Raw genomic sequence first — 13,317 nt, forward strand, 5'->3', positions numbered from 1 at the left:
TGGTACCGCGTCACCCAGAAACCCCGTTCCGGAGGCGGCGGGGCGGGGCGGGGCGGGCGCTCCGTGGGCGGGCACAGCCGGCGCGGCGCTCCCCGCCGCCGCGCGTCCCCGGTGCGCCCCACGTGCCGCCGCCGCCATGGGCGTGCTGCCGGTGCCGGCGGAGGTGCGCGCCATCCTGCTGGACATCGAGGGCACCACCACCCCCATCGCCTTCGTCCAGGTGAGAGCCGGTCACCGCGGGGGGCTCCGGTAGCGTCGCCGCTCCCGCCGCGACCCCCCAGCCCTGGCGGCGCGGGGGGCTCCCGTAGCATCGCCTTCGTACCGCGACCGCCCCGGCAGCTCGCCTCAAGGCAGGCCGAGGTGCCGCCGGGAGCCGAAGCCGTGACCCATTTTCTGCGTTTTTCCCGATAACGCTCACAGAAAATGCGCCTTGTCTTACCGATCGGCCGCCCCTTTGGTGGGCTGAGATTCGGGCAGGTCAGGGATTTTTTTCATGGGTTTAGGGCGATTGGAGCGCTCGCAGCCGAACCGGGAAAAGCCCTCGAGCATCGCTGTTGCTGCAGCGCCGCACCCGGCTCTGCAGACAGCCTCAAGTGCGACCTCTTTGAAGTGCGATGCTTCTTGGCCCTAATTTCAGTAATTAGCGGTTTGCAGCAATCGCTGATTCCGGGCTCTCCGCTGCCGGGTCCCTTCGCGGGGCTGGCACAGCCCGATGTCCCCGTGTGCCGGAGGAGCGTGTCCGGCGCAGGGCACACACCGCTGCACGAGTGCCTTCCCCTGCCTAGGGAAAAACCTGAGACTCCTGGGAATGCTGGGCTAGGTGCAGATCCCAAAAGGGAAGCCCGTAGGAGAACCGTGCCTGGTGACAGGCGTGGTCCCCCCTCTCCGGGAGGCTTCGGTCCGCAGGAACAGCGAGCGGATCCCTTCTCCTGCCCTCAATTCCCCGCGAGTTCTCCACCAGACCTTTGGCAGATCTTGCAGCCGGTGCCTTACAAAGGTGCTTTGTGACCCACATGGCAGGTGAAGGCTCCTGCCTGGCTTTTTAGAGGCTTCTTTCATCGGTTTGCTAGATGAACAGCATGACCTACATCTTTCCCGTCCGTGCTCTCGAAGAAACTTCAGGCCTAGATGGCATTACAGCTGCCTCCCTCCCCTCAATAGCTTTCAATTCAAACACTTTGGACAGCTCAGGTTTCTTACTAAACATCTATCAGAGCAACGAAGTTGTTTCTGTCCACCTTGAAGCCGTTTTGCAATTGTGCAGACAACATGCCATGCACCTGAGACTCTGGGTTTCCACCCAGTGTCCTTCTGCTGCAGGGAGGCCAAATGAGCTTTGGTTCTCAATAAAATTCAGTTTGATGGAAATCCTGAAAATGCTTGGAACAAGTTATTTCATTTGGTCTTTCAGTTAATCTCTATTTGCCTTTGAAAGGTCCACTGATAGTTCAGCAGACACTATTTGTCTGTATTAAACGATTTTATTTGATCCTTTCTCTAATGTTAGAATTACTGAATCTGCAAAGTAAGGAAATAGAATAAGTCAGTGGATTAAGGAAAGATACCAGAGAGTATTTGGAGTCTTTCTTCCACACAGACTCATGGCCTGTTAAACTTAGCATATCATTGACTGGGATAATTTTTGACATCCATAAACCATCTGTCCCACTAGCTGTCCACTACTCCAGCTGTCACATGGGTGTTCCCAGATTACAGTCACTGATCTTTCAGAGCCTGTTTGGAAGTTTGTCTTAGCCAGCAGAAGAGTAAGAAACACTGCTTTTGAAAAACAATTGGGTCCTTTTGACATCTGAGTTGTAAAGGAGGTTAAACCAAGCCAGCAGGTCAGCTGCATTTCCCAGTGGATTCTCTTTAATTTCCTCTATGATTTAAAGGACAGTTTGAAAAGAAAGGAAATGAGAAAGTAACTGGGGGCATTATAAGGCTTTTGATTTCCTTAGACAAGTTTGTGGTAATTCTTTAGGCAATTTGCATTGTTTTTAAAATATACAACATGGAAAATACAATATTAGAGCAACAGAAAATCCTGCTACCACATCACACTCTCAGGACCACTTTCTTAATTCAGTAATAAGCTAAAGATGACACACAACAAGGCCATTTTTTGAGGAGGGGTGAATTCAGGTTAGTTTTTTTCCCCAATTAAGAAAAGCTTAGTTCTCTACCCAAAGGAAGGACTTCCCTGCCCTTTTTGACCTGAGGCTTTTTTCACACCCGGAGAGGCACAGTGGCTGCTTGTGGCTTCTGACTGGTGAAACACCACTAATGAGAGCAATTTGTAATTATTTCTGGTTGCCCTTGGGATCTCTGGGAAGGTTTGTAATTGAAGGTTTGTAATTTTCCTGTGGCACTTTTCCCAAACCCCATTTAATTTCATTACCAAGACTGTCCTGTGGAATTCAGTGTCACTGGACCAGGCTTTTCATTTTAAAAGGTCCTCTAGCTCTGGTGAGAGGTTGAGATGTTTTTTTTTCAGAATGACCTTTGCTAGGACAAGTGCCCCATCAGAAATACAATAGCATAACCTGTTCAGCCTTGAACTCCTCAGATAGTGGGAATGTGGTGCCATTTTTTGGCAAGACTAGGAAAAGTTAGCACCCACCTTTCCATTGCAGGTTTTAAAACTTTTAGCTATGTAAACATTGCTGTAAAAAAATCCACCTGCACTGATCCTGAGGCTGGCTCAGTCCTGTGACACCCTTGGCAGGAAGTTTCACCAGCTGCAGCACTGTAGGGAAAGCTTGAGTTAGGGAAAATAACTGTTCATGGCAGCATGTGTGAACAGTTCCTTTAAAAGCCAGTCAGCCTTACCTGTGCCAGGTTAAAGGAGCAGCCTGTTTCTCTGCCAGGAGACCTTGTTCCCTTACATCAAAGACAACGTGAAGGAGTATCTGCGTGCTCACTGGGAGGAGGAGGAGTGCCAGCGCGATGTGGGACTGCTGAGGAAGCAGGTGAAGTAACAGTTATTCCTGTCTCTGCATTTTCACAGCATGCCTGAGGCTCCAGGCCACTCAGACTCTCCTGGTCACTCACATTTGTCCCTGTCTCTGCCCTCATCCATGGAGGCTGGTTGCCTCGATGGTTGGATTCTCTCCCATCCAAAGCCTGGGGGCAGCAATTCCCTCAGCTCCCCTTGATCTTCACAGCCCCTGGGCAGCTGTTGAGCCAAGACTTTCCAGCTTTTTGCCTGCACTGTGCCCTTGTTGAATCCAAACCTCTTTTGGGAAGCAGCACAGGGGGATGGTAGAGCACTTGTTCCACACAGGGGACAGCATCAGTTTGAGACTTGTGGCTGAAGCCAACAGATGCATTTGATTCTTTGCCTTAATGACAGTAATTAAATACTGTGAGTGGCCCGTAGAGGGATCAAACACCAGCCTGGCATTGTGAACAGCAGGCTCTCCCCTGTGCAGGCTCAGGAGGACTCCAGCCTGGCCGGGGCCGTGCCCATCCCCCTGGAGAGCGGCAGCGGGGAGGAGGAGCTGGAGCGCGTCATCCAGGCCGTGGTGGACAACGTGCACTGGCAGATGGCCCTGGACAGGAAAAGCACGGCTCTGAAGCAGCTGCAGGGACACATGTGGAGGGCAGCCTATGCCACCGGCCACGTCAAAGGAGAGTGAGTAATTGTGTGAGTAGTTGTGTGCCCCCCTCCTGGGGGGCAGGCACGGGGGGCATCCTTCATTAAAGTTTATTAGCAGAATAGTTTCATAAACTGTTCCTGTAAGCCCCACTTACAAATACAAGTAGCATGCTAACTCAGCAGACAAAGCCTGATCTCCTTATTTAAGAGATACTTGGTTAAACTATGCATTGCAGGTCTCTAAGTAAGTAAAACAAGCCCATAAATTCACAAAGTGTTTTGTCAAATGAGGAATGAGAAAGAAGAAAACGAGCTTACAGAAAAATGTAAGCATGTACCAGAGAAATGTAAAACACAGAAACAAGTCAAGAGAGACAGATATCCTGTTTTGTTTTTAAAAACAAAGCTAAATTGTCTTACAGTGATCCAAAAACTGTGGAGAAAGCTGCCTGCTTGGCTGCATTCAAGAAGAGAGATCTCTAAAATCTCCTTGCCCAGTTCTGCATCACCTGCTGGTGAAAGAGACTGCCTGGTTCCAGGAGCCTGGAGCAGACTGAAAATAAAGTCCCCTTGCAAACTAATGGGACAAATTAATTGTCACAGTGCCTGGCTAATGATGTCCCTCCAGGTTTGCCCTTACCTGCTGCCCTGTTTTGCTGCAGAATCTTTGAGGACGTTGTTCCAGCCATCAGGAAGTGGAGGGAAGCAGGGATGAAGGTCTACATCTACTCTTCAGGCAGCGTCGAAGCCCAGAAGCTCCTGTTTGGATACTCTACAGAAGGTGATATCCTAGAGGTAGATAAGCTTACCACCTTCCTTACAGCTTCTCCCCCTGTAGAGCACGCCCCTCACAGCCTCCCTTGCTGTAATACTTTGGGTATGAATTCTGTGACAGGAAGGTGGGGCAGTGGGTTTGATCCATGGCAATTCAGCTCAAACAGTTGATTGTGAGAGCATGGCTGCACCAACCCCTCGTTACTGTGGCAGAAAGGGAGGGAGGAAGGTTTATCCCTGCTCTTCAGGTGGCACTCAGCAATGGCTTGTGCTTCTCTTTCTCTCTTTCAGCTCTTTGATGGTCACTTTGATACCAAAATAGGCCCCAAGGTAGAAAGTGAGAGCTACAGGAGGATTGCTGCCAGTATTGGGTGTGCCACCAACAACATCCTCTTCCTGACAGATGTCCCTCGAGGTACGTGACCTGCCAGTCCTACTGGCTCTCACCTGTGCAGGGCAGGCAGTGCTCTTCAGAGGTGTGCTGCTGGCTTCTCACAAGCACCCCAGAAATGCTTCAGCACCTTCCCTCCTGCTGCTGCCATCCTCCTTCACACACCCAGGCTTGCACGCAGGAGCGGGATGTGCGTGTGCAGCGCTGCAGTGGGGGAAAATAGGTCAAGTAGAAAACCTGCCTTTGCACCAGCCAGGAAAGAGACTGCTGAAGCAGAGCTGAAGCACTCCCCATTTACAAACAGGGTCAGTGGTTTGGCCAGTGCTCAGGGGAAATGATGGTGTTTGCTGTGTTGCCACGTGGCTGGCTGGTTCTTTGTGCCAATCATGGCTAGGTTGTGTTCAGCACCAGGAAAACATTGCCAAGGCTTGACCCCTGGAAAGCCAGGCTTGAGAAGGTAATGTAATTCTTGCTTTTGCTGGAAATACCTTTCTGGCAGAAATAGTGCTAGGTCTCAGCCTAAGCCAGCTCAGTCCACCAGACTTAGTCCTTACCTCCTCCCCAGCCTTGGCAGCAGAGCTGATGGGAGCTTGTAATTACCTCCTTTTGTCTGGATCATCTTCCAGTGTGCTCAGGGACAAAAAGCAGCTTCTGAGAAGTGACTGGGGAAGGGGGGCTGACCACAGCCTTATGACAGGAACTGAGCTGATGGTGTGTGCTGCATGCAAGGTGCCTTGGACAGCCATCAGCTGGCAGAGGGGAGAGGATGGTGAGGCAGCCAGCTCCTGTCCATTCCTGCAGCTACAGCCATCCACAGCAGGTCTGCCAGGAGCTGGTTCCTCTAGAGCCCTGCCACGTGCAAACGTTGTTTCCTCCGTCTCAGCCTTTAGAGGCACTCGAGCGTTTTGGGGCATCCTCAAGCCTTGGGGACCCTGGTGAGAAGAGGTCAGTGAGCAGCCCTCAGCTCCTGTCTCCCCACTCTCTGTTTCAGAAGCCAGTGCAGCCGAGGAGGCAGACACTCACGTGGCCGTGGTGATCAGACCGGGCAACGCAGGACTGACGGATGATGAGAAATCCTATTACAGCCTCATCTCCTCTTTCACCGAACTCTTCCTGCCTTCCTCCACTTAGGGAAAGCGCTGCACGCACAAAAGACTGTGCTTCACCTGGTTGTCCTTGTGAAATGTTAGGTAACTTTGTCCATAATCAGAATTTTGAACCAAATCCACATTATGTGCTGGGCCTCGTGCAGGCAGGTATGGATGGAGAGTATGGTGTGGGTCCCTTGTGCAGTAGGACAGAGACCTGCTGCCAGCTGGAGCTGGGAACAGGCAGGGAGCAGCACCCATGAGCCCTGCTGTTCCTCCCCTTTCCTGGCTAGCAGTTAGCTAAGGGAATGCTTCCTTCAGACTCATCCACTGCAGTCTGGTGCTGAGATGCCCACCCTGAGCTCTGTCATTTATAGAAGCAGTCTGCAAACAAGGTTTATGTCCTCTTGTCCTAGAGGGAGCGCTCGGGACCACAGGGGGATATATGAGCTTCTCCCTGCAGGTAGGATTTCTGGCTCAGTCAAAAACATTTACAGTTAGGATTCCCAAAGGAAAATGCCAGCTTTGGGTTATAATACAGTAGGTTTGGGCTGCCACAGGAAAAGCCAGCCCTTGCTGCAGGCAAGATCTTTATAACAATGTATATCTTGACTGCACAGCAGCTCTAGGTACAGAACAGTACAACTTGCATATAGAAGCTCCTTAGAGCTCCACAGCCAGCCTACCCAGAATGAAGTGTATTTAAATACAGCTTTAAAAATTAAATTCTGGACACACTTCACTGCTGCATCATGGTGCTGGGCTATGGGACACGACTGGCTGAACCCCAAAGTCAGCTTGACAGCATTTCTGAAGTATCTCAGCACTGACCCATGGAGCTCCTCCTCCAGCCAACATCACCCAGCTACACATTCATAGCACTGGGCAGCTGTGAGCAAACCTTGACAAACTGCTCCTGAGGGCAGACATCCTGCTGCATTTGATGAGAATTAAACCCCTGACCTTTTCACCTTACCTAAGTTGTGCCAATGTAGATCAGATGGTCATGGAGTTTTTCCTAATGTAGTAAATAAAAACACAACTTTGCTTTTGTCGTGTTCACTCCATCACAGCATTTAGCCTTCCTGTCTTAGCACCTGTGATCCCAGCACCTAAAATGCAAATTTTATTATTTCTAAACCTGTGAACACTGTGTTCCTGTTTTCCCCTTCCCCAGTCCTTTTTTTAAGGCAGCAGCCTTGTCCTGCCAAGGAAGCTGTACTACCTCCCACTACCATTTTAGGATTACAGTTGTGGCTCAGTGCAGGAGAGCCATAGGTAGGTTATAGAGGTAGTAGTGGAGTCAGAGGCTGTCTGAAATCCCCATTTCCCCATTCCCTGCTGCTGGCATCATGTACTGGTGTCTTGCCCTCACAGCCAGCCAGAATATGTGCATGCTGCCTTCTGAGCTCTGATCTACACCTACAGCTGTCCCTGTTGAGGGAAGCTGATAGGTAAAAGAACAAGGAAGAGACAGGCACTTGGGGAGGAAACCACATTGTGCCAGCATGGCCCTTCTAAAAAATTAATACTAGCAGGTCAGGCTGTGGGGCAACGAGTCCAGATGCCTTTCTGGGCTGTGCAATGGGTGTGATCCTCCTCCTAGAAAGAGCCTGCTAATTAGTGCTGTTAAAATAAGTGTATCTGCATGGCTGAATGGTCCCTGGCTTCCTTAAGTGATAATGTTAATCATTACACTGTAAATAAATACTCACCTTTTGTTTTGCCTTTGCCATCAGAAAGCTATGCTTGGGGTAGGGACAAAAATAAAACTCACTTTCTCCATAAAAGCACTTTATTTAGTGGTCATGTTTCAGTGTATATCAGTTGTAATTTAGTTGTACTGAAATGTGCTGTTAGAAATACTCTAAGAAATGTACAGAATTATCACTAAAAACCTGAATTTCAGTTTGAATTGCATATAGGAAAAGGAGCAAAAGGAAAAAAAATAACCACATAATCTTTTTTTTCCTCTGATAAAATTATAAAAGCTAAAATAATAAATTTAAAGTATCAATTAGGGGAAAAAAGTCACAGTGGACTATTTACAGTAAAACACCCTTAGAACAAATTGCTATTTTGTGCTCCATATGGATTGAGCATGTGCCAGTGCAAGAGGATCCCCACCTGCATGTTCTCCAGACTGTCCCCTCCTGCCCTGGCCCAGGAGGAACTCCCTGCATGAGCCTCAAGGGAGCTGGCACCTCATTGCTGTGTCCTTGGCCACTCTCAGCACATCCTTCTAGGAAAGCTTTCCACTAATGACACTGCTACAAGGAGGGAGCCTTCAGCAATCCACAACCACCCTCTGTTGGCCAAAAATGCTCTGAATTTGTAACAGCTGCCTGAGAACAAGTTTTGGTGCACAGAAAATAAAGAGCTGGCTGAAAGCTTTCTACTTAACACACAGTTAAGTTTGTCTCAACTGTTGCTCCTCTCAGGAGAGGGCTGTGACCTTTGCAGAAGACTGAATGCCCTTTTGCCTTTTCCCTCTCTGTCAGATATAATGTCAGTACAAGTTGCCCTTCAAGTGCCTTTTCCTACCATTTTAATTACTGCTTGTTTTCCTGCAGCTCAGACAAGATGTAAACCTAAGCTGAGCCTGATTTGTGGAGGAAAATAGGAGCTATGTCCATGAAAAGCAACTCCCATCATTCCCCTGCCCAGCATATACAGCAGCCTTCCTAAAATCAGGTTTTTCAAATGGGCTTTGAGCTCCTTCTCTGAAAACGGACCTTTTGTTTGAAAACCTCCCTTTAGAGAAGGAGAAGCCCTTCTGGTTTTGCTGTTCTTGTACCTCCAGCCCTCAGGCAGATTACTCAGCCTCCAGGGCAGAACTCCCTCCTGGCATCTTGGAAGCCCATTCAAACCTGTGGCTGGCTCCACTCAGGACAACTGGCCACTGAGGGGCCCAGAGCCCAAACCAGCATATCTGAAGTTTGGCTTGCACAAGGAGCAAAATCAAACCCTGTGCCCAAAACCACTGGTACTGTTCTTGTGGCAGACAAGCCTGGTGTCTCTAACACAATGTTTTCCCCCTCACTGAACATAAAAATTTTAAAAAACTTCTGAAATACTATACACAATGTGTGGTGGAAGCACTACACATGGAAAAAGCAGCCTTTTCTGGGTTGTCTTCAGAGCACACAGACATTCTCATCTTAATTCAGCATTTCACTCTCACCAGTCCCCACCAGGAAGCCAAGCACAGCATCCCACTGTGTCACCCCCTCTGGCCTGGGATGATCTGCCTGGATACAAGGCAGCATCAGCCAAGTCTCACTTCCTAATGATCACAGCACAGCTCCTTCCAAACCCAGGTTTACAGTCAGCTGCTTTCCAGGCTGGAAGAAATGCCTGCCTGCTTACCATAAAAGCCAGTCCACTGGGGTCTTCTGTGTCTGATTCCAAGTTCTGAAGAAATAGCTGCTCTTGCTCACCCTACCAAGCTCCCCCAGCTGGCAGCAAAGAAAACAACCCGAGAAACACATGGAAGATGCAGTCTGGTGACTCAGGAACCAGTGACTCCTGAAGACTCTTGTTTGAAGAAGTCTTCTTCCTTCACTCCTTCTCTGTAGGGTGGGCTGAGCAGGACCAGTCTCAGTGGGGCATCACAAGGACAGGCTGCTGAATGTTTTGAACAACAGGAGTGTGACAGCTGCTCAGAAAGAGCCACTGGTGGTACAAACTAAGCAGCTTGTGCTCCCTCACTGAGATGGATCCAATCCTCTTCCAGCAGACACCTCTGTTTGTTTGGCTCTTGGTGAGACAGCCACCCTCAGAGCCCTTTGGCAATACCATCATGATTGCACGTGAAAACAAACTCATAAAAAAAGTGTAAATGAGGTCATGTTTCACCCATGAGACCACACCTGCCCCCCTCCCCCCCTGCCAGAGGACAGGCTACACCTGATCTGTCTGGTACTCAGAGGCTTCTGATAAGCTTTCAGAAAAGCTCAGAAAGTTTTCCTGGTACTCAGAACAAATTATCTCAAATCTGTAATGCCTGAACTCCACTGCAAAGGTGCCAAAGTAGCACAGGAAGCACATCACTAGGCCCCACTGGATCCTGGAAGCATGCATGTGAATGCCCTGGGCCATAAGGATGAAATCTGGAAGAGGAAAGTCAAGGAATACAAGTGGGAGCAGACATCAATCAGTTTGAAAGCCAGCAAGGATAAAAATCTGAACAAAGTCACCTGGGTAAGCAAACCCATCCAGTCATCATGAGCAGAGTGTGAATGTGATGCTAGAGATGAAAGGATGTCAGGTGTCCAATGATGCCCATGGAGCACAGCAGCTCTCCTACACAGACCAGGCCTTCCTGATCCTAGATCACATTATTAATGTTAATAAACATTAACAGAGGGGAAGACTTGGGTGCAGAGAAGTCAGTAATCTGCCTGAACATCCAGCTAGCCAGGGACAGAGCCAGCAAGTGGGGACCTGGCTGTTGGCCCCTGGCTGCCAGGAGCTTCCCAGTGGGAACTGCATCAGATCACTGCACCCACCACAGGCAATGGGAACATCTTCCAACCCACGTTGTGAAACACTTCCTTCTGTTTAGATCACCTGCAAAATTGTCCCTTTCTGTGAAATGTGGAAGCATCACTTTCCACAGCCAACACCTGGCTTCCTGGGGAGCAAGACACAAGGATACAGAGCACCACACAGAGGGTGATGCTGGCTGAGAGAGCCACTCGTGGAATCCCAGCTTTCCGCCCCTCGTTCTTGAGGTTGATCTTGAGGGTGAGGGCAGACTGGATCCAGCACGCCAGCGTCCCGAAGCCAAAGGTCAGCGACGTGCCCACGTTGTGGATCTCCTCATCATTGGAAAGCTAGGAACAAATACAACTCTGATTGCCTGGACACAACAGGAATTACCTGATAGCTAACTGGATTGCTGCTGAGGTGAGGTAGGGGAGAGTGGGAGCCACTGGGGTGTAAGACAGAGCTGCTGTATCATTTCTTCTGGCAGAGTTATGGTGTAACAGAACCAAGGTGAGTTGACAGCTCTCACAGTCAAGGAGATCTTCTGCCCAAAGCCCAAGAGCACAGTGGAAAATGCAACTGCTTGGGGACTGTCTCCACAGCTCCCTGACAAGACTCACAAACGCAGCGCTCAGAAATAAATTCTTCCTTGGCTCGAAGTGATGGCCGGGGCAGGCAAGGACAACCCACTGTGGTGTTGTACAGCTCCCTGCAATGGATGCAAATTGTGCACCTTCAGTGCCAGCTGCAGGGAGCAGGGCCCTGACATCCCCTTGAGCCAAAACACAAATACATGTTCCTGGTTTGGCAAGTTTCTCCCACCAAATTTCCTCTTCTGCCCATCCTTGACCACTGGCAAAATGAACCCAACCTCTCTGGAGTGCTAGTGCTTCCCTGTTCCTTGGACTGCCCTGTCTCACAGGGCTCAGTGACTGTGCAGCACTGCAAGGCAAAATGACAGCCAGGTTCAACTAGCAAGACTGCAAAAAGATCCCTTGAGGCTGCAAATCCATTCAAAAAGTCCAGTATGCACTTAAGCCAAACAATTTCCATTCTCCCTCTGCCTCTGAGGCTTTTCTAGAAAAGAAACCACCAGTCTGTAACTTCTCCCTGCAGCCTTAATTCCTATTTGATGATTTAACAAATATCCATCAAATAAGACACAATCTACAGGACAACAATCTAGTTGCTGTGCCTCCACTGATATCTCCCCTCCTCTCTACCCTGAATTTCTTTCAAGAGTAGGTCCAAATAATCATTCAGGCAAAAATGGGATTGAGCTGCCTTTCCCAAGATAATCAGCACTGCAGGGGACTCACAGCTATAATGACCCTCTAAAACACCTAATGTATAATTTTCCAGAAATATGATTTAATGCCACATTCAGCTCAGCAGTCAGGCAGGGAGAGGCATAGCCTAAGGTCTCATTATAGCATGCTTTCATGTTTGCCAAAAGATCTAAGAAAGGACACAGGTAACTAACAAGGAATGGATAGTCAGAATCAGATATCAGAGAATAATCAGCCAAGCATGATTCAAAGATCTACTGTTAAATTACAATCATTTGGTCTGAAGGGTGAAAAAAGGAAAGAGAGGTAGAAACTGTTTCCTAGTGCCTGTCCTGTACTAGAAATATTCTTCTCAGAGGTAGACAAAGCTGTTACAAAGGCTTCGTGATTCCTAGCTGGGAAGCCTTTGTGAAAAAAAACAAGACCCTGGGTTTTGGGCTCACAGTATGGAGTTAGGAAGACCAAGTCCATAAAAATCAAATTATCTCACATCTCATTCAAAAAGAAAAAAAAAAAGTCAACTGTAAAGGACACCTTTAAAAGTTCCTTCTCCAGTAAAGTTCCTTCAATAACTTTACAATACAGAGAGATCCTTCTCACCCTCCACAAAACAAGTACCATTTCTGCACTGGGTCCCACCATGCAAAGCCAGGGAAGCAGCCAAACTGCACTGACCTTTCTCAGTTCCTGCCACTACTGGGGGTCATTACTTGTGCCCCAGTGAGAGGCAGAACCTCAGAGTGAAATCCAAGCCCCACTGACTCTAACACCTTGATTTTCACTACAGCCCTGACACATACAAACGTGATCACAGGGGACACCTAACCCTACAGGTGTGGCAGATATTTGTTCCTATAACTTTACAGGACAGAGGGAGAATGGGAGGGCCCTCACTCAGACACCCATCACATCCAGAGAAGTTCTGGATCCCTATGCTCTGTCCCTGTCCTGGTAGGTCTGAGGATCAGCAGAAGGAGGATTTAAAGCAACATATGTTTTAAAAGGACACTGAGCCTTCTGCTAAATTTGTATGGACATTTGTGCATCTGTTTGCACAGAGTTTCCACAAACTTCCTGCTCAACCCTCTTACCCAGGGCCATCTGTGCCAGCTCCCAGGGCTCATGAGATTCAGGAGGCTCCTGCTGTGGCTCTCAGCAGGTCAGGTGTAAGCAAGCAGGTGCAAATCCTGCTGGAGACACATGGAAAGTGATTGTGGCCCTTCACCTCTGCACACAAGTGGCAGCTAGAGGGGGCACTCCCAGGTTCACACCACAGATCGCTCCCAGCCCCGAGCAGATCCACTGGAGGAGCAGGGAGCTCCCACCAGAGAGAGAGAGCAGTGCAAGGCTGCAGAGCAGTACCTGGAAGTTGCCGAGCAGGGTCATCCCAAAAGAGGCCAAGCACAGTGCCACCAAGCCGCTGATGTTCAGCCAAGGGGAGAGCACCTTGGGCTTCAGCTGGATGAAGCGCAGGACAGCCACAACCAGCGCTGCGGAGGAAACAAGGCAAGGGCTGTCAGAGGGAAACCTGCTGCAGCAAACATGCCTGGGGCTCACAGCCCCTCCTCTTTCTACCTGCAGGCCAGCAAGCTTCCTGCTTCTGCATGGCCCCCTCCCACTGCACCAGGGACAGGACTAAGCACAGGAAGCATTGCTCTTGCAATGCAGCTACAGCAAGCTCCA

General features: G+C 49.4%; 2 protein-coding genes across 9 annotated transcripts in view; one reads left to right on the plus strand and one right to left on the minus strand.

The window, feature by feature from the left end:
• Positions 1-8,907, plus strand: ENOPH1 (enolase-phosphatase 1). Of its 2 annotated transcripts, none has more exons than XM_079306559.1 (6): positions 1-220; positions 2,871-2,972; positions 3,435-3,637; positions 4,264-4,396; positions 4,667-4,790; positions 5,761-8,907. In XM_079306559.1, exons 1-6 carry the CDS (start codon positions 137-139, stop codon positions 5,895-5,897), a joined length of 783 nt encoding a protein of 260 aa, XP_079162685.1. In that variant the 5' UTR covers positions 1-136; the 3' UTR covers positions 5,898-8,907. The 2 variants fall into 2 exon arrangements, with proteins under 2 accessions (XP_079162685.1, XP_079162684.1); XM_079306558.1 differs by having other exon boundaries at positions 5-220; positions 5,758-8,907.
• The window catches only part of TMEM150C (transmembrane protein 150C), a 24,739-nt gene continuing 19,053 nt past the window's right edge, over positions 7,632-13,317 (minus strand). For all 7 annotated transcript variants that reach the window (XM_079306556.1, XM_079306551.1, XM_079306554.1 and 4 more), the window contains 3 exons: positions 12,997-13,124; positions 10,515-10,692; positions 7,632-9,966 (listed from right to left, as the gene is read on the minus strand). In XM_079306556.1, the coding sequence (XP_079162682.1) occupies positions 9,758-9,966; positions 10,515-10,692; positions 12,997-13,124 (515 nt within the window). In that variant the 3' untranslated portion in view covers positions 7,632-9,757. The remainder of the gene's footprint in view (positions 9,967-10,514; positions 10,693-12,996; positions 13,125-13,317) is intronic.

This window comes from Erithacus rubecula, assembly GCF_903797595.1.
Source record: "Erithacus rubecula genome assembly, chromosome: 5".
NCBI classification, from domain to species: domain Eukaryota; kingdom Metazoa; phylum Chordata; class Aves; order Passeriformes; family Muscicapidae; genus Erithacus; species Erithacus rubecula.

What these genes read in the sequence shown, in the direction of transcription:
- ENOPH1 (XM_079306558.1), top strand. Translation starts at nt 137, where the DNA reads ATGGGCGTGCTGCCGGTGCCGGCGGAGGTGCGCGCCATCCTGCTGGAC. An exon ending in TGGGACTGCTGAGGAAGCAG is followed by an intron (nt 2,973 to 3,434) that starts GTGAAGTAACAG and finishes TCCCCTGTGCAG; the next exon opens with GCTCAGGAGGACTCCAGCCT. An exon ending in ACCGGCCACGTCAAAGGAGA is followed by an intron (nt 3,638 to 4,263) that starts GTGAGTAATTGT and finishes GTTTTGCTGCAG; the next exon opens with AATCTTTGAGGACGTTGTTC.